Genomic DNA, 20723 nt, shown 5'->3' with positions numbered 1-20723 from the left:
GTGCACGAATGAAATAATAGATTATTCGTTTGTTCGAATCGAACGTAAACAAAATGTAAGCATCCATTACTGATGCACGCATGCGAGGTGAGGGATGACGCTATATAAAGTCCGATGGACCAGAGAGAGGTAGGTATAGGTCGGTCGGGACCGGCCGCGGCGCGGGCGATATGGACACTAGATGTTTTTGTAGCAGTCGAGCGTCGGGTTCCACATTAAGCGATCATTTTAAGGGCGAACCAATCAAACTGCAAATTCATACAAATTGATACTAAACGGGTTATATTAATTTTATAACAAAAATTAAGTGTGTAAATAAGTTGAACGGAGTTGTAATTAAAACTAATTGGGTGTAATATAGCGCTAATTATTTTGTATTAAGGCGGGTTTTCGCTGGAATTTTGTCGTTTTGCGTGAGTTTTTTTGACTTTGAAAATTTTTTTGAAAGTGCCGTGTTGGTTTGAAGTTTTTGGGATCGGGGAGAGTGGTGACGGTTGGTGTGTGACAGAGTGGTGGGGCTGGTGGGGGATGGTCGGCGGCGGGGGGGACGCGATGGCGACATAGGGGGCGGCCAGCAGGGGTGGCCGTTCGAGGCCATGCTCAACAACCTCACGGCCACAGCTCTTGGAGGTAAGTTTCAGAAACTGGTTAATGTGACAAAGATACCAAAGGATTCTGAATTTCCCCTGGAATTTCCCCTCGGTTAACATTCAAGCTAGATTGCCGGTAACCAGAAACATTTACCTACCGGTGACACGTTTCTCCAGAAAGTCTTCTTGCCTCGCAGAATGAACTGTCCGCTCGTGATATTTTTAACCACACTTATTCGATATTGATACCTTCATAGTCTAGAGGTTCATGCATAAAAGTACCCAAATAAACCACTTAAATGACAGCGATTATTCAACTCTAAGTACCCATTTCTGAGAGTTCATAAATAGTAACAAAAATATATAAATGACAAGATTAACAAGTTTATAAAAGTGGCAAATCCTCTTAACACCTCCGCCTAAACCAGTTTTATTGTGACAACAATAATCTTTTAGTAATAACTTATCAAAAAAAGAATCAACATCACAAAACGGCCTGACGTTTTATGGTCTCTATCCGCAGTTCCTCTTCACAAAACGGACCATTGGTTACTTATCGTGATATCCAAGCATCATACATATAGGTATTAATCTATTTTATAATACTCATTATGGGATAGTTGGGTATATTGTCCCGCCGGTTACATTGATTCAGTGTTACTTTAATTTGAAATAGGATATCATGCGTGGCACGGCACGACGTGTGACGGGAGGGATGCAAATCTTGTGACAGTGAAGGCACCTATTAAAAAGAAAAAAAAAAATAAGGAAGGACTTATTAAAATGAGATAAATCCTGCCGCAGTTTATTTATTTAATTGTATGGCAACGAACAGAAACATTTACAAGATCAGCCATTTGATGGCCTCGTTACTTAAGGTGGCCAGGTAGTACAGTATGCTGTTCCATGTCATGCTGTTACTTTATGTAAATCTGAACCTAGGAAGGCAAATAAAAATCAATATTTATTAGAATGTCCCCTGCCAGTCCAGCCCTAACTACCTATTAATGATATGTGCCATATGTGCGAATGTATCTCGTTTTCTCTCAAGTAGGTGGAAGTAACCAATTAAACCAGCTGGAGTAATTAAAATATGATGATGCTGCTCAAATGCTGCTCTAAGAGCACTGTGAGAAGCATTGTGTGGCAACGAAAAACAAATTCACTTTTTTAGGTAATATATTTTGACAATGACTCGATGATATCCTTTGATTTCACGGTCACTATACAGACCAACGTATATCAACCCCAAATAGTACTTATAATGATGAATTAAATATGACCCTGACATTGAAATTTATGAAACTCAAGTTAAGGTATAGACCGCTATGTTAATTATATTTTAAAAGTGGAACCCTGAAGAAAGCCATTGGAGATCCCTGCTTTAAATTTTGTCATAAACTGCAATAAATGAAACTTAAACCAAAAAGTAACCAAATCCGTGCACCAGTGTGCACGGCAGTCGAAATAGAATCAGCGACGTCAACAAAGTAAAAAAATATATTCTATAAAATAATGTGACATGCTCCTTAGTAAGTTAGTTCTAGTTTTATAATAAATTGGCAATTTCAACTTATTGCCTATTAAACTACAACATCACTGTCATCATGTCATGTACCTAAGTATATTTAAATATTAACTTTTTAGAAATATATAATGTTCCAACTTTCTCTAGTCTACTCTAATTAAATTCTTAGTAATGTTTTGTTTTATTGCTTACAATAAAATGGCCGCCCATGACATCAAAGTGTTACCTGGTCTACTGAAATATTTATTCATATTATTGTAATGGACACGAATATTTAATCCATGCATCCGGGGGGCAATCAGCGGAGTAGCGGTTCAAATAAATAATAATAATAGGCCTTTGCATCCATGACAGATGATTTAAGCAGCATCCTTAGGAGACTTGCGTTCGTGGCTGTATAGCCCAATTCGAGAGAGGATCCCTTCTTATTTCTATGTTTTTTCATTTTTAGGGTTCCGTACCTCAAAAAGGAAAAACTGAACCCTAATAACATCGCTCATTCTCTCCAAAACGACTGAACTTATTAACTTGAAATTTAGCAAACATATGTTAACTTGTGACCCAAAGACGGACATGTAATTTAAATTGGACAGTGTTATGGAATAAGCGATCAAGCGACAGTTAGTTGAAATCGAGAAAATGAGCTAGAAAGATTTGAAATTTGAATCAGTTGTTGTAAGTTCATTTATAAAGTTAAAAAGTTAATTTTGACATTGAACCTATAAAAGTGTTCATAATTTAAATAGATAAAAAAAATAACACCATACCTATTCAAGTTTCGAAGTTATTAACGTTTTTCCGCTTGATTCTTTATTGAACTAATACCGGGATGAGGTTAATTTATTTCGCCGTAGCGTACTATGAGACATATTTTGTCGCTTGATTCTTTGATGCAAATTGTTAGAGGTAAAGTGAATACTGGAATAAAATAAAATTCCATATATTTGAGTAAATAGTGCTATTGTAAATAAATCAACAACAATGTTTTCCTCCACAATGATTAGAACTAATCCGTCTAACAATTTAGTTTTGTTCTCCAATCAACTTTTTTTAATAAATGTCAAAAAAATCAGCATATATGGCAAAATTGGCATTGTAACTAATAATAATTCATTAGTACTAGCCAGGATCACACACATAAGATATTATGATATAACAAAACCTCTTGATACTTAGTTCTCATTAAGCGAAATATCCTGCAATTTCAAATATGTAACAACGAATTAAACGACACTATTAGGGCGGTTAAATCGATATTGCGTTTATAAATCATCAAAACTTTAAACCAAAACGAATTAATAACATTTTTATGGCGTTTAACTCGATTTTGCGATTTAGAATATACACTTATTATAATTTGTAAAAGTAAATTTGGCGTTCAATTCGTTTTTACGTAACGACTTAGTACACAGGGCCATACAAATTTTAACGTGTCGCTTGATTCTACCCCCTAAAATAAGGCTGTAAGCATGATTTTTCAACAAAGAAATAGTCAATACTATAGATTATCACATTTATATCCGAACTGCATTCATAACTTTTTTTTCGGATTTTGGCGCTTAGTTCGCTATTCCATAACACCGTCCAATTAAGAAAATTTTATTATAGGCGCCACTTTTGGGGGGTTAAAGTGAAAATTAAAAATCAAGGTTTTTTTGAACTATATTGTGTTACATATGAAATGAAAATTTAATAATTTTTAGTCAAGTGGTTTTCGAGTAATTTAAGAAAATAGGTAATAAATGACCCCCCCTCCCCCCTATCTCCAAAACTATTATGCGTAAAATTTTCAAAAAAATACACGAGATAGCCTTCAATCTATAGAATACAGGAAAACCTATTAGAAATCTACAGTCAAGCGAAAGTCGGACTTAAAAGAAAAAACTCAAATTACGAATTTCACTGCCGCTGCAAGGAGCTATCAAATCTCTTGCTTTTGTGTAAACGCTTTTTAATATTACATATAAATTTATTTCTGTTTCGTTTTTTTAGAAATTGATCAAAATATCGATTATTTCCAAAAATGAATTAAGTGCCTTAAAAAAGGAGGCGCTTAAGCCCTTCTTGTGGCGTACGGAACCCTTGCAATGCGAGTACAGTACGCACTTGGTCGGTTTTTACATTATAAAATATCATGCGTGTTCATAATGTGTCCCCCATTATGGCACTCAAGTTAATAGTGTCAACATTGTAAATATTTCAATTACTTGATATTAAAAGCTTACTTTTTTGTGTTTTGCGGAAGTTTCATTACTTAAAAATAATTACATTTTTTTCAATAAATGACTGCTTAACCGAATCGTTTATCGAATTACTTGAGTATCGAACTATAATGGAAAATTAAATCGATTGATTTATGGATGACAATGTCACATCGATTTTTACTCAGTTTAGAATAGAATAGAATAGAATAGAATAGAAATCATTTATTCGTGACAAGTGAAAACAGAAATTATTTACACAACACAAAAATATAGGTACATACATAATAATTGCCACGAAATGGTCCCGACTCAGCATGGTGTTAGCCTGGGAGGGCCAACGCTGATCTTTTAGATAGTTTAGATAATACAATTTGTAAATTTAATTAGTTTTTACTTAAAATTGAAATTAAAATTTTATACGTACAAAAACTATGGTTATTTTTTTTATTATTTGGCCCACAATGTAATGCAAACACACTCACCTGAGAAAAATGTCAAAAATTAACTAATTATGTGGTGACAATTAAGAGCAACTTTAAAACACCTCTTGATTACCTAATGATATTTATTGCTCGTATAATTATAAGGCTTACACGCTGTATGTGTACAGTCAACCAATTGGAACATTAAGCCACTCTACAACCATGTCAAAATGACAATTAATAAGATATTTCTAGCAATCAGGTTTATAACGTCACTATGACATAGTTCTACAGTGGCCTAGCGTTCCAATTGGTTGACTGTACCTATATGGTGCGTATGTTTTTCTACTCCAGGGGGCCGATTTTTGAGTCTCACTGTCACTAAAATACCGGTTGGAAACGGTGAATTGCCTACTATTTTCAGCGACAATTTTCTGAATTCGAACGCCGTGAGATTCAAAAATCGGCCCCCAGCACTTAAATCTGAGGAGTGTCTTTTCAAAAGGGCTTATTTCCACTTTGAACTTTTTTTGGGAAATCGAGAAAAACATAATTCCACGGTATTGATTTTGAAATTAATATTTAATTTGCAAAATTGTAATATTGTAAGTTGACGTTAATGCTATGATTACATCAAACGTAACATGTGTACCTAAATCAATATTTAATTACCATATGTTTTTGAGAATTAAGCACTTTTGATGCGAACTTTTGGGAATCAAGCCCTTTTGTTGTGGCCTTGTAGCGTAAATGTTATTATTTTAAAATAGTTTTATTTTATTTTTGGATTTTGTATTAAGTTAGTTGATGTCAATGTTGTTGTACTACATACATTGGTTTATCGACATAAATAATCATTACACATTCTTCAAAATTTGTTCTAAACTTTGATGTTACTCTTTTTAGGGTTCCGTAGTCAACTAGGAACCCTTATAGTTTCGCCATGTCTGTCTGTCCGTCTGTCCGTCCGTCCGTCCGTCCGTCCGCGGATAATCTCAGTAACCGTTAGCACTAGAAAGCTGAAATTTGGTACCAATATGTATATGAATCACGCCGATAAAGTGCAAAAATAAAAAATGGAAAAAAATGTTTTATTAGGGTACCCCCCCCCTACATGTAAAGTGGGGGCTGAATTTTTTTTTCATTCCAACCCCAACGTGTGATATATTGTTGGATAGGTATTTAAAAATAAATAAGAGTTTACTAAGATCGTTTTTAGGGTTCCGTACCTCAAAGAAGAAAAACGGAACCCTTATAGGATCACTCGCGTGTCTGTCTGTCCCTCTGTCACAGCCGATTTCTCCGAAACTACTGGACCGATTTACTTGAAATTTGGCACACGTATGTAAACCTGTGGCCCAAGGACGGACATGTAATTTAATTAAATGAAATTTAATCACAGGGGTCACATTTGGGGGGTAAAATTGAAAATTAAAAATCAAAGTTATTAAAACTATATTGTGTTACATATCAAATGAAAGAGAATTTTACCAGCATCTGAAATATATTTTTTTTATATTTTTTGTTCCGGTAATTTAGAAGTAATTTAAGAAAATAAGCAAAAAATGACCATCCCCCCCCCCCCCCTTATCTCCGAAACTACTTAGCGTAAAATTTCCAAAAAAATACACGAGATAGCCCTCTACCTGTAGATTACAGGAAAACCTATTAGAAATCTACAGTCAAGCGTAAGTCGAACTTAAGAGAAAAAAACTCAGATTACGAATTTCACTCACTGCCGCTACAAGTAGTTACTAAACGTCTTAAAATTGTGTAGGCGCGTTGGACAGGTACAAAAGAAATTAATTTCTGTTTCGTTTTGTTTCAGAAATTGTTAAAAAAAAATCATTTTCCAAAATGACTTAAGTTCCTACTAAAAAGGAGGCGCTTAAGACCGTTTAGAACTTCACTGACCATAATATTGCCCACATAGGTCGAAAAGAAGGTGTAAATATACGAAAACAAAAAAATTGTGCCACCGACAACCAAAATCTGAAGTCCATTTTGCTCTATCTCTTATCGTTTCCGAAATATACGAAATTGAAAATACGAAATTTAGTCTACGTTGCCATCACATCTCGTCAGGCGCTCATGACCTGTTTGTATGGAAATGTCGAAATCCGACTCGCACTTGACCAATTTTCATAGAAAGTTGTGTTTTATTATAGTTTTGAAGGAGGTTTCTTGTTTTTAACCACCAACGCAAAAACGACGGAGTGTTATAATAATAATAGGTTTGACGCTTGACGCTTGTCTGTCTGTGGCATCATAGCTCCCGAACGAATCAATCGATTTTGATTCAGTTTTTAATGTTTAAGGTGAATTCGTCGAGAGTTTTTTTTGTACCACGTAGGTGGCAAACAGGCATACGGTCCGCCTGATGGAAAGCGGTCACTGTAACCTATGGACGCCTGCCACTCAAGGAGTGGCACATGTGCGTTGCCGACTCTAGGTATGAGCTCCTAAAAACTGTTAATTTTTTTAAAATAGTTTTCCCCCCACTTTTTGCTTCATACATTGCTCCATATCTTGAAAAATATTTATCTTAGACAAATGTTTTCTTAAAAAATCTTGTAGATCATTCAAATAACTTTCATAATATGTAGACATATGCTTCTGTGTCATGTACTGTTGAATAATTATACGACTTTAAAACGAAATTAAACAACAAATGTATGTGATAAACGTGTAAAATATGTATTTCATGAACATGATTGTATTACGATGCTGTATAAATGCATTCACACAACAGGTAACAATACAATTAGCTGTACATAAAGGCCTTCTCACACCCACATCTACCACTACTACAATCTGTAGTGCACCGGCAAAATATTAACTTCAGTATTTCTTCCGAAGCAGCTGGTACCTACTTTGGTTTGCACAGGAATCAGTAAGTTGCTTTCGTTCCGTGCCCATCCCCATTCATCATCCTCCTTGCGTTATCCCGGCATTTGCCACGGCTCATGGGAGCCTGGGGTCCACTTTGACAACTAATCCCAAGATTTGGCGTAGGCACTAGTTTTACGAAAGCGACTGCCTTCTGACTTTCCAACCCGAAACTAGGACTTATTGGAATTAGTCCGGTTTCCTCACGATGTTTTCCTTCACCGAACAGCGACTGGCAAATATTAAATGACATTTCGCACATAAGTTCAGAAAAAAGTCATTGGTAAGAGCCGGGTTTGAACCCGCTACCTCCGGACCGAAAGTCAACGACACCCCTAGGATAAAGGAAGACACTGATGATAACGGCGGGGAGGATATTGTCTAAGATACAGTTGTCACATCTCATCCAGATGACATGGAAGAAACAGTTTCAATTTGTTTAATTTATTTGGGACAATAAACACAGTAACACACAAGGTTATAAAAGAGAATTGCAGAGTTGACAGTAGTAAGGTGTGAGACGAATTTCGCTTTCAGAAACGAGCTGTCAGAAACGAACTGTACACACTCCGCCCAAAGAACTCTTTAAAAAATAAGAATCCTTACACTGCCTGCAATAGTTATCATGCAGGTACCTAGCCATTTATGTTAGACAGAACTTGGCAGCATACAAAACTGTACTATTATATATTCTGTGACAAAACTAACAACATGTATTCCAAGTACAACACTCGAAATGCCGGAAAGTTAGTAGGTATCGACCGTAAATTGGCGAAATCCAACAAATTAACACATGTGATGGACCCTGCCGTCTATAATAAATTGCCGCAATATGTGGTTGAAGCGCCTAGTGTGTCGAACTTTAAGTATCGCTTAAAAAATTGGCTGGTCGAGCAGGTGTTCTGCACTTAAATATGACAATTTTTTAATTACCTAATTAGAAAAATATATTTGTGCATTCTTTATGTGAATATTGCCTAACTTTTTGTAATTTCAATCTTCTGTCTATTTATTCTCTAAGTATTATTCTTGTATGAATATTATTTTTTTTTAAATCAAATTTGACGTGTAAAATGGCGTTACAAATAAATGATTATGAGTATGAGTAGTATGATTATTTTAACCATTGAAAGTTTGTACGGAACCCTCGGTGGGCGAGTCCGACTCGCACTTGGCCGGTTTTTTGATAATATGTATATTTTCGGAAATAATCGCTCCTAAAGGAAAAAAAAGTGCGTCCCCCCCTCTAACTTTTGAACCATATGTTTAAAAAATATGAAAAAAATCACAAAAGTAGAACTTTATAAAGACTTTCTAGGAAAATTGTTTTGAACTTGATAGGTTCAGTAGTTTTTGAGAAAAATACGGAAAACTACGGAACCCTACACTGAGCGTGGCCCGACACGCTCTTGGCCGGTTTTTTTTAAAGATCAAGGCGAGACTTTTTGAGCTATAATCTCAAAACAACACGTAATTTTCTATACTAAGAAAAACTTCATTCATAGTTTAAAAAAAAGATAAAATGGAAATAAGCCCTTTTGAAAAGACACTCCTCATCTGTCAATTAGATTATTGTCAGCGGTATCCAAATTAACTTCATTTGAGTAACGATAAGAAAGTCTATTTGTCTATAACTGCTGAGCAGTAATCATATGAATATAGGAGTTCTGTTTTTTTTTTTAAGTACAACTTCCATTTAACAGGTTTTATTTTTCAATTGCAGTAATAAGTAGTTTTTTTTTAAATAATTAGTTTTTTGGTTCATAGTTTAAATCAAGATGAAAATATACTGAAATGCGTTTTATAGGTATATTAGATATTGAATTGCCTCGTGGCCTAAACGCGGTACTCAACTTTTATAGCCTTAATTAAGTTACCATTATATCATATACTAATAACCATCTGTCTGTAGCGAGACCCGAATCAATTGTTTAATAATTCTTCAAAGTCAAGGTCACATCTTCGACAAGGTTTAACTGACCTTGACCTAGGTTGAATTTTCATTTGTTTAATTATTTATTTATTTGAAAACATGTTTCAATTGCCTTAGTTGAGTCAAATGATTAAAATTGAAATAAAAATGAAATAAAACTATGGAAACGGATTAAATCGCGTATAATGAATTTAAAATTCATCCCGACGTTTCGATCGCGGTAACCGAAGACAATATTATGAAATAAAAATGTTATCCATAGCTACAAATGATTGGACCTACAATATGTAATGGAAACACACTCGCGATAAACGCTCATTGACAGTTGTCATTACCCGTCATCACAACCATGGTTACCCTACATTGCTGCTGAGAGATTTTTCAAAAATTAATTATGGGGTGAAAATTAACAGTAAATCGAAACACCCCTTAATGAATAATAATCCTATTAACACTAATTAATTATATCTGGTTATATTTATTGGTTATTTATTTGGCGACCGGTCTGGCGCAGTCGGTAGTGACCCTGCCTGCTACGCCGCGGTCCCGGGTTCGAATCCCGGTAAGGGCATTCATTTGTGTGATGAGCACAGATATATGTTCCTGAGTCATGGATGTTCTTCAATGTATTTATATATTATATATATCGTTGTCTGAGTACCCACAACACAAGCCTTCTTGAGCTTACCGTGGGCCTCAGTCAATCTGTGTAAGATTGTCCTTATAATATTTATTTATTTATTTATTTATCGCCCGTAGAAAGACTGCATCACACTGTATATTGTCACTAATCTTTTGGTTTCCCGTATCTTCCATTCCCTGGCTTACTTCTTAACCCCCGACGCAAAAACGACCGGTTGTTATAAGGGTCCATTGCAGAAAATTTGTATCGTTTTAATTTCGTAACGAAACAGAAGTAACGAACTTGATAAAATTTGTAACAAAACTGATGAAGTAAAAGCGTCTAAGATACGTTTGACGTGTCTGTCTGTCTGTGTGTGTGTGTGTGTGTGTGTGTGTGTGTGTGTGCGTGTGTGTCTGTCTGTGATATCGTAGCTTCCGAACGGATAAGTCGATTTAGATTGTTTTTTTTTTGTCTGAAATCTGAATTATTCGGGAGTGTTCTTGGCCATTCTTAGGATTGCAAAAAAACGTTTTTTCTGGCTTGAAAAAAAAAACATGATAAAAAACCGTGAAAAAAAACAGTTTTTTTTCTGGAGTATGTTTTTTTTCTAAAGTACGAAATCTCAATATTTGCAAAGTAGTTAATACTTTTCTACGGTTTTTTAGACTTAAGGTTAACTATTAAACGAATTTAATCAAATAACTTTAATTTCTGGTCTTATAAAAGTAACATTTACGAAATCTGTAGTTGGTAGTTATCACTATTTACTGTTGGCAACACCACCGCCTCTCCACGCTACACGCTACACGCAGCATCGGGGATTCCCCAATAAACGTTTGTATACTGAATGTTAATTGAATTAAAATGTACGTTATTGTTATTGAAACACATTACAACTCACGAAAAACCGTTATTGTCGTATTATTTGTTCATCTGAAAAAAAAACCATATTTAGAAAAAAAACCAGGTTGCTCGGTTTTTTTTTCATGTTTTTTTTCATAATTCTGAAAAAAAAACATTTGGTTTTTTTTCTATCAAGCATGGCTGATGAAAATTGGTCCACTGTGCCGGGGGTTATATACTATAACAATATAACATTATTTCTATTTCCCTAAAATCATTACCCAACAGCCATACCGCCGTCTCGCCATCTCCCAAACGAGCGAAACTTCAGGTCAATTCCTCCCAAGCACTTTTACGGCTCTTTGGATTTTCTATTTCTGCCTTACCTAACTTAACTCAAACTTTCAGAACATTTGGTGAATAATATTGATTTTTAACCTCCGACGCAAAAACGACGGGGTGTTATAACTTTGACGTGTCTGTCTGTCTGTTTGTCTGTCGGTGTGTGTGTGTTGACATCGTAGCTCCCGCACGGATAAACCGATTTAGGTTTAGTTGTTTTTGTTTGAAAACTGAGTTAGTCGGGAGTGTTCTTAATAGCCATGTTTCATGGAAATCGGTCCACTATGTAGGTGGTTTTTCAAAATTTTAATTTTATGGTTAGGTTAGGTTATCCTTATTATAGTGCGAAATATGGAAGGTTAGATGCTCTGATTGTAAGTTTTATAAGTAGAAGCGTTTCTTTTTTTTAACCGACTTCAAAAAAGGAGGAGGTTCTCAATTCGACTGAATGTTTTTTTTTTGTATGTACGTTACTCGATATCTCCAAGAATCGTGAACCGATTTTCAATTTTTTTTTAAACGAATGGGTATAATCCCGAGATGGTCCCATTGGCACCAAGTTGGGGTCTGATGATGGGATCCTGGAGAAATCGAGGGAACTCATCAAATGTTATAGGCACATGTATTGTTGTTAGTGTATTTTTCAAACGTACACCAGTATTTACGCCTGATGGTAATAATTTTGTGTGGGCCGAGCTGATGATGGAAGGTCAACTCCTCAATGGTTAGGAGTTAAAGGATAATTCTTTAATAAGAAATCTGAATTAAAAGGTTTATTATTTTTTTGCTTTTTACTTTTTCCGTGTTTTATTTTTGTACGCGGTTTTTTTTAAGTTTATTTATAATACTACTACTGGCCCTAGCATCTATTTCAGACGATTTCCGTCCAATGTTGTCCGAGAAACATCGCCTTTGGTTTATGCGAGAGTAACCTAAGTACTTTGCCACATAGCTGACAACTTGACAAGGGAAGCATGTAAGCAATTGCGACGTTTCGCTACGGTGACTTTTTTTCTTTTGCCCTTCCAGTGCCCTCTTTTTCTTATAATATCTAATATAATATCTTAGTAGCATGACGTTGTTTAGTAGTTTCCAAAAAGGCGCTTTCGAATTGCGAATGACTACCCTGCCCATGCCCGTGCAAAAATGGTGAACCAAATATTTTTTTATGATAGGTAGTAATTACCTATCATAAAAAATATTTGGTTCACCATTTTACTAATAATAATTGAAGGGTTAAAAAGCCAAAAAACCATTTGTTTCCATGACTCAAGATAAGGCATGAGGTCAGGTTTTTTTTGGTTTATGACTTTCACACGTACAGACAGCCTCCGTCATTGCACTCACGAGTCACAACACAAAATAACGTTTATAAGCGTAACGTTAAACGCCAATCTATTATGAGTGGGCACTACGCATTCGTACAGTTAGTACAGCAATAGGGACCAGGTTATACTGGTTTTTGGAGAACTAGAATCTGCGCTTGCGCAAGCTATGGTAGTATACGGTGTTTGTTTTAACTATTACAGTACGCTACTGAACTGAGGTTTTGTGAGTAATGTGGGCATTCCGAACCCAATTATAGCTTTACGATTAATTGTACAATTTTCATGCGTGTGCGGAAATGTGCAATAGTGAAAGCGATGTTTCAATTTCTAGTTTTTATATAAGTCAGTAAGAATAGTGTAACTGCCTTAGTTTTTGGTCCATAGCAGCTCCTTATTTAGACAGAAACAAACTAAGTAAGTAGTAGAAGTATTTTATTGTAAAACATGTGTTGTTGTATATTTCCGATAAGGGAGAGAGAGAGAGAGAGAGAGAGAAAGCTGCTGATTGAGTTTTCTTTTCCATTTTACGCCTTGCCCGCGATTTTTTGTTTCACAACAAGTGCAGCAATGTTTGCATAAAGTATTTCCTTACGGCTGTTAGAATAACTATACATCTCGACCCAAGAAACTTCCAAATTCGTAGGTACTATTTAGATACATAAATATGACATGCTTTGAGCACGGATAGACAGTTCTCAGTTTTCATGGTTTCCTAAATTGTGATATATTTATGATTTATGATAGAGAGGTTATTTTTATTTAAGTTTTCTTAGAGAAATAACCCTTGTTGACTTATACTAGAAAATAGAAATATGTAAATCCTTTTGAAAAGACACTCCTCACATATAATGAACGGTCCAATAACACACTTCACTTCACATGTTCTGATTTTCTCGATCTAGTCCTTACCCCTTTGGCATACAAAAGGAACATCTAACCATGTTTTGTTGTTTAAATTTTGATGGTGTAGGTATTTATCTCCTTATTAATCCGAGGTAATTGTGTCCAGGTCACAAAGAGCCGTGCCAGGAAGAGAAGCACGATCTGAAGCCGGGCCTCGAGCGGCACCATGCGCTCGGCGCTCGCCTGCACCTCGCGAACATACGCCCCGACCTGCAAGGTAATCATACTTCGCTTCCGTAACTAGAACACTCGAGAGACCTAGTATCTACTGGAGCAGCAGTGGATATAGAGCAATGCGATATTATCGACCGCTGGGCCCAGCGTCACCATGCGCTCGGCGAGTCGGCGCTCGTCTGCATCTCGCGAACATACGCTCCGACCTGAAAGGTAAACGTGCAATTGATATGGAGCCAAGCCTTATTTTCACCTTGCGAGGATACAGCAGGCAGCATTGAGTGATATCTGTAACTCGTTGGGTCATAACCATAACAACATATATTTTGATAAACGCCTCCTCTACAGATTTACCTACATCTTCCTATTTCTTGTAAATCTAATCCAAAGTCCGCCACTCTTGTGAGGTCGTCTTCCAAAGTTTCCATTTCCCATCATGACATAACCTAATTATATTTTTGGAGAATTCTAAACTAAGAATCTTTTCCAGGTGGCATCCACCAGCAGCACATGGCCACAGTGCCCGTCAGCATGCCCTCCTCGGCCTCCGATAGCGACAAGCCTGCCAAGCAGAAGAGGCATCGGACAAGGTAAACCCTCTTGGTAGATCCGCTCTGCTTACAAAGTTATGCAGAAGCAAAAGGTTACTACTTCCTATGTAAGCCAAGCCTATTTTGGGACACCTTTCTAGGCTCCTTCCTGGCTGAGTAAGAAAAGCAGGGCGTACCTAAATAGGCCTGATTCGTCACTCAGGGTAATCAGGGTGCTACCAAATCTACACTGTTGCAATTTTAGAACAAACGACTACTTTCCCTGAGCCTGGCATAGCCTGGTTATAAGCACCATAACTGGACCCCTTTGACTCTGTCCATCGTCACACTTCTCCGCTTATGCAGGAGTTGCAGGACCAACCCAAAACCGATTTGATTTAAATACTCTGTCAATCTAAACTGATGACATGCACAAACTTCCGGCTACATTATTCATCGAGCCATGGTTGCAGGTTCACGCCGGCGCAACTGAACGAGCTGGAGCGGTGCTTCTCCAAGACGCACTACCCCGACATCTTCATGCGCGAGGAGATCGCCATGCGCATAGGACTCACGGAGAGCAGAGTACAGGTCAGTCTTTACACTTTCGCAACCAAGAACCCGCCTGGTAGGTCGTGAATTTTGCTCAGATGTCGCACAACCCACTAGGCGGGGTGTCGCCAAACAAAAGTGGGTGGTTATAGATAACGCCCGGTGTCTGACGTAATGCGCCATTTTTTGTTTGGTAGTGAATGTGTTCAATGCTTCTCCCTTGGCAGAGCAGTCGTCGTTATATATAACGTCAACCCTCTCTATCAGACGACCCTCTTTATCTGACGGAAGATGAAGCTTAGAAGCAGCGTTTTTGATTCCCTCTGAGGCACAATTTTGCCCTTGTCTTAAATTCTAAAGTGTTGTTGAGTGATAAAATACCGCAATATTATCCGTTTATTAAATTGTGTCGCTTGATTTACTGATATTCCACATAAAGAGCATATTTTTTGAACCAATACATTTCACTGCCATAAATAATTTGATTGGGACTTCGAAGATCGACTTAATACAATCGGAAATTTAAAAAGATCTATTAAAATCAAAATGGAAACCAAAACAAACACGCTAAAACCGTTACAGTTTACATCCGTCTCGGCGGATAAAATAAACGAAAATAAAAAAGCGGTAGAATGCCCTTGGGCTCTTCGCACGTCTTGGGCAAAAGTTGCACGTCTTCGATACATTTCACGGTGTGGTCGGCTTACCTGCCGACCTTCCACCTACAGCCACCCGCGACTAAACACTGCCCTTACACGAGGATTAAACACTATGCCATTTATCATGCATAATAAGAAGAACTGGGCTTTCTGAACTTTCTGAGGAACTGGACGGAGGAGACAGATAATCGGGAGTCATAGAGCCAGGAGAGAGGCATTTGCCCAGCAATGGGACGCTGAAACAGGCTAAGAATAAAATAAAATATAGAAAGAGCTCCTACATTTTGTTATTTTGGGCCAAATTACTTAAGAGGATGTACCTTATTCACTCTTACTTTTGTTATTTCTGCTGAAATAATTTACGACTGTTAGTAAAAATAACCTAATACGTAATAAAAGTTATTACTGAGGTACCTATGCTTGGTCTTCTGGTCAGACTGTCAGTAAATATTCACATAAATATAATTCAGATCCTGAAATGTAACTTACAGAAATCGTAATGGTGAGTGCCATTGATGATGATGATACTCGTACTAGCCTTAAAAATGATAAATTGAATATAACATTGAAAGTGACGATGAACACAGTTTTGCGTATATTGATATATTATTCAGCTAACTTTTTATGTATGACAAAGATCCCCCAAATTCTGTTCATGGGAATATGGGGATCCTATTAGAGGCAGTCGATTAGACGAATCAACAATTACAAAGAAAAATGTATCATCTAAATCAAACTAACGCCATTTTCCTTTTTAACTAGGTCTGAATACGAGTACAAGATCTAGATCTGTAAAGTTTTTTCTCATTCATCGTCAATTGCATTTCTTGTCTTTATTTTCTTGGTAATTTATTCGTAAAAATCTCCCGGGAGCTAAAGACAGCCATAACAGCAAACCACCTTGGTTTATAGTTACGAGTATCGTCCTATCGTCGTCTTCGCGTTCAAACGCCCATAAAAGCGAGTCTACGACTTTATCAATCGTTTTACACGCTGCTCGGATAATATTACACTTATTTAATGGGACTTTAAGGCTTCTATTGTTTTGGTGTCTTGAATATTCGAATCGAATTAGAAAACAAGATTAATTCACTGTAAGTAGGTACCGGTAGGTAAAATATGCTGAATTTGCATATTGGTAATAGTTATGTTAGGTATTCATTCATCTTGATCTTTCGTTACTCAATGTGAGCATACTTAGTAGAGTTACGTTTACTATTCAGGTATTTTTCCTATTAATACGCACAGCATCTAATAATTATGACAAATGAAGAATAACTACCTATGCCAACCAGTAACAGTATTTCCCATTCGTCATTCAAACGTCAATGATTTTGCATTAGTGCCATATTTATTTAACAGAAACAAATGAGTGACGTCAACCATGTCCAAACTAGTAGGTATGTGAGATGAGAGCTTATTATAATTTGTAAGTGATTATATACTATGTACAATGTACATAATAGTACGAGCATCTATTACGCCAGTCTTCTTATACGAACTATTAGTAGAACAGGCACAAATCTTTTAATATAACAATGCACCCATTTAACCCTAAATCATCATCAAGAATCACCTACAATCATTACTTGTGTATCTTTGTTCTTAATTCCAAAGACGGATTACCATTCGTATTTATGCAAGAGAAAAGCCCAGTTCTATAGCCACGATAATGATTTGTTTGCCAATCCTTATTGATATAGATTGTCATTCCTTTTTAGCGTCGTAATAAAGCTGTGTAGCGTCGAGCTACTATTCAGCTTGTAGTAACACTTAGTTTGTGTTTAAGATGCTTTGCGTTGGGAATTAGGCGTAATTTGTGTCGTTTGTCAGTAATATTTGTATTTCGTTAACACTCGAGACACACTGGCCGATAGGATTGAGTAATCTAGCTTTTCATTTGGTTAGACGCAATTTTATAATAATATTGTGCAAATTGTAGGGGCCTACTTGATAAGATATACATATTCTATAAATATCTATTTGATTTACAATTCTAGAGTAAAGTGCTTTCCAAACTTTTCAATCCCCTTTTCGGACATTATTAATAAACTAAACGTAAAGCGAAGGCATTCCAATTTGAGATTGTCGACACGAATTTATTTATAACGAGTATTTAGGTATCGTTGGGTGCCAACCGATGCTATCGATGATATAGCATAAGATCTTTTGTTGCTTTGAACTCCCATACAAATGCAAAAAATAAACACAAACAAAAGGTCAGTAGAGCAGAAAGGGGGCGAATGTTATTTCTATCTAATTGTGTTTAAAGTAGGTAGTATATAAACACGAATAAACTTGACCTGTGACGGACCCCCCAAACAGAATGTATGTGTTAGCGCTCATAAACGAGTTAGGCCCACTTGCACCGACCACTTAACTCAGGGTTAGTGGGCTGGCATCTGTCAAACTCCATACAAAACCCTCCATTTTCGCTGGTGCAAGTGTTGCAAGGTGCAAAGGTTATGTAAAAATATTTGCTGTTGTTCAGATCCGTGTGTCACTTCTCTAATCCGTGACAATTGCCGTAAAATCGTTAACTGTACCCTCCGTACTGTTGACCATTTTACCTTCTTCTACAACAACTGTATCGTTCTGAATACTTACTGTCATTCGAGACTGTGTGTCACTTACCTAATCGGTGACAGTTGCCGTAGAATCGTTAACTGTAGCCTCCGTACTGTTGACCATTTTACCGATTCAGTTATGTTGACGACCAACTTCATTCACACCTACTACTATGTACCTATTACTCCTACTACTAGGTATACATGCAAGTCGGATTTTTTGGTAGGTACTTTTAGACTTGTGAATGGAGGATTGCTTGTCATTTTTGACTTCGTTCTCAATTAAGTACTTTTTTTCGTTAACTTCCAACAACTATTGATTGTATTTAGGTTCGAGTATGTTACATATTTTGGGCTGCATTAATCCATCCAGAGATTTCCTACTAATTTTCTCTTAGGTAGGTACCTATTTAGTGAAGGGTATCAAGGTCTATTAATTTATCCAAAAATCAAAAGATTCCACTTCTTTTATTGCAACATTCTTGTGATTCTAAAGAAAATATAATTTTCTCAACGTAATAGATCAGTAAGCTATTACCTATTATGTTTTTAGTATAACCCACGAAACGTGCTTCAGAGCGAGTCTCGCACAAAGGGAGGTGGTAAAACTAAAAACGTCGCTCAAACAACGCGCGGCGCGCGCAGGAATCTAGCGGGGGCGCGCGAAACGCGGCCGGTGGACTACCTTACATGCCTACATGGGACTGTAGTTCAAAATATCAACATTAAAAACTCAAAAATGTATTCTGCAAAAAAGTAAACCTAAAGTTAAAGAGCCCTAACAAATCAATACCTACACTTACCTATTACTTACGTATTTACTGCAAGACCCTCTACACCATTTTATTCTGCAAGTTGTTATATTGATACGAAAGATCTTGCTGAAGTAATGACCATTCTTGTAGGCAATTTCGATTCTCACTCGGCTGAAATATGCAATGTGCAATGCTCGGCTTTTCACGTTTCACGTTTTCACGACTTCCGAATACAAAAACTGTCGAGCCAGTACATGAAAGGGTATATCGTTAACTGTCTTTCTATCGCTCTTGCATATGCGATCTGCAAAAAGGCAGGCAACGTTCTAAATTTTCAAATCAGAACTAGCATCGCGAGTGTGCACATAAATTTACTTCAGATTGCACGACTAATTAACGCTACTCACGCAGAGGTCTAGTAAACCGCGCAATCTACATTAAAGATGCGTGCGAATTCGCTAGATGGCTACGTGCACGACAATTACGCCCACTACCATGTGAACCTGAAGTGGAAAATGTCAAAAAATGACATGTAAACAAACATTACATTTTAACGATTTTTCGTTAATTTTAAATAAATCGAATAACAAGAGCTACTTACTATTTCAAGTGTAATTTAAGTAGATAGATTATAAAGACATGGATATAATACCAAAAATCAGTTTCCAAAGCATTACTCACGGTATAAACTTCCAACCCCAGACTACAGAAAGAGTCAATAAAATGGTGCTGGCAGGGCATACAAGGAATCTTGAATAACATAGGAGTAATGGTACAAGTTCTTCGAGCTAGTGATATGGTATTCGCTAAACCTCCGTCCCGTTAATGCCATATAAAACAAATCTAAACGTAAGTACCTAGTCATGTCCGCGGCCGCAGAAATATCTAAAACGGGGCTATTCCCAGGCTAGGCCTGAATCTTTAAGCATAATCTTTTACAGTAGGACAAATACTAACAGACTATTGAACAATATTAGGTAAACAAAGCTTAAAATATAATTTATTATAATGTTTTGTTTTGACATGTCACTTACGTTTTCTCTTCACCGTAGCTATCCATTTAGTTCTTTGATCCTATTTCCAGTGTGAAAAGAAAAGAAAGAAATTCTTTCTTTCTATATAAAACAAATCTAAACGTAAGTACCTAGTCATGTCCGCGGCCGCAGAAATATCTAAAACGGGGCTATTCCCAGGCTAGGCCTGAATCTTTAAGCATAATCTTTTACAGTAGGACAAATACTAACAGACTATTGAACAATATTAGGTAAACAAAGCTTAAAATATAATTTATTATAATGTTTTGTTTTGACATGTCACTTACGTTTTCTCTTCACCGTAGCTATCCATTTAGTTCTTTGATCCTATTTCCAGTGTGCTCTAAGAAACGCATAGAACGTGCAACGGCTATTTATGCCATTATTTGTACAATTAACAACGAAACAACATTGATGCCCCATATCAAACATTACACATTGTATTATATTTTATGAGTTTTGATAGATGACAACCACAATCAGTGTCGATTTTGACCACCGCAAAGTAGACTGTAGCCAGAGCACAATTGTTAAGTTCGTCGACGCTCCGTGGCGAAACAATATACAACTAGTTCTGTCGTAGAATAGGCGAGAGCAACGGATAAAGATTCGAAGAATAACTACAAAAACAAAATACAAATAATTTATTGAGGAAACGTAATGTATAGTGAAGAGGAGGCTCTCAAAGACACTGTTCCTAAACTCCAAACGCGAATTCAAGTCCAAAAAATCTACTATGATGTTGCCACTGCAAGAAAATGTTTGTAGACTAGTATAATCTTTTTTTATAAAATCATACGAAAATATAATTTATTTATTGATAATTTCAATCCTTTGATTTAAAT

At 36.5% G+C, this 20723-nt stretch overlaps 1 protein-coding gene across 1 annotated transcript in view; it reads left to right on the top strand.

Annotated features, from left to right (window-relative positions):
• The first annotated feature begins 210 nt into the window (after positions 1-210).
• LOC125242285 (homeobox protein orthopedia-like) overlaps positions 211-20723 on the top strand; it is a 46637-nt gene continuing 26124 nt past the window's right edge. The window contains exons 1-4 of the mRNA XM_048151050.1: positions 211-630; positions 13714-13824; positions 14272-14371; positions 14785-14902. Of these exons, the coding sequence (XP_048007007.1) occupies positions 597-630; positions 13714-13824; positions 14272-14371; positions 14785-14902 (363 nt within the window). The 5' untranslated portion in view covers positions 211-596. The remainder of the gene's footprint in view (positions 631-13713; positions 13825-14271; positions 14372-14784; positions 14903-20723) is intronic.

This window comes from Leguminivora glycinivorella, chromosome 2 (genome assembly GCF_023078275.1).
Source record: "Leguminivora glycinivorella isolate SPB_JAAS2020 chromosome 2, LegGlyc_1.1, whole genome shotgun sequence".
NCBI lineage: Eukaryota > Metazoa > Arthropoda > Insecta > Lepidoptera > Tortricidae > Leguminivora > Leguminivora glycinivorella.
This window is presented reverse-complemented; position numbering and strand designations above follow the sequence as displayed.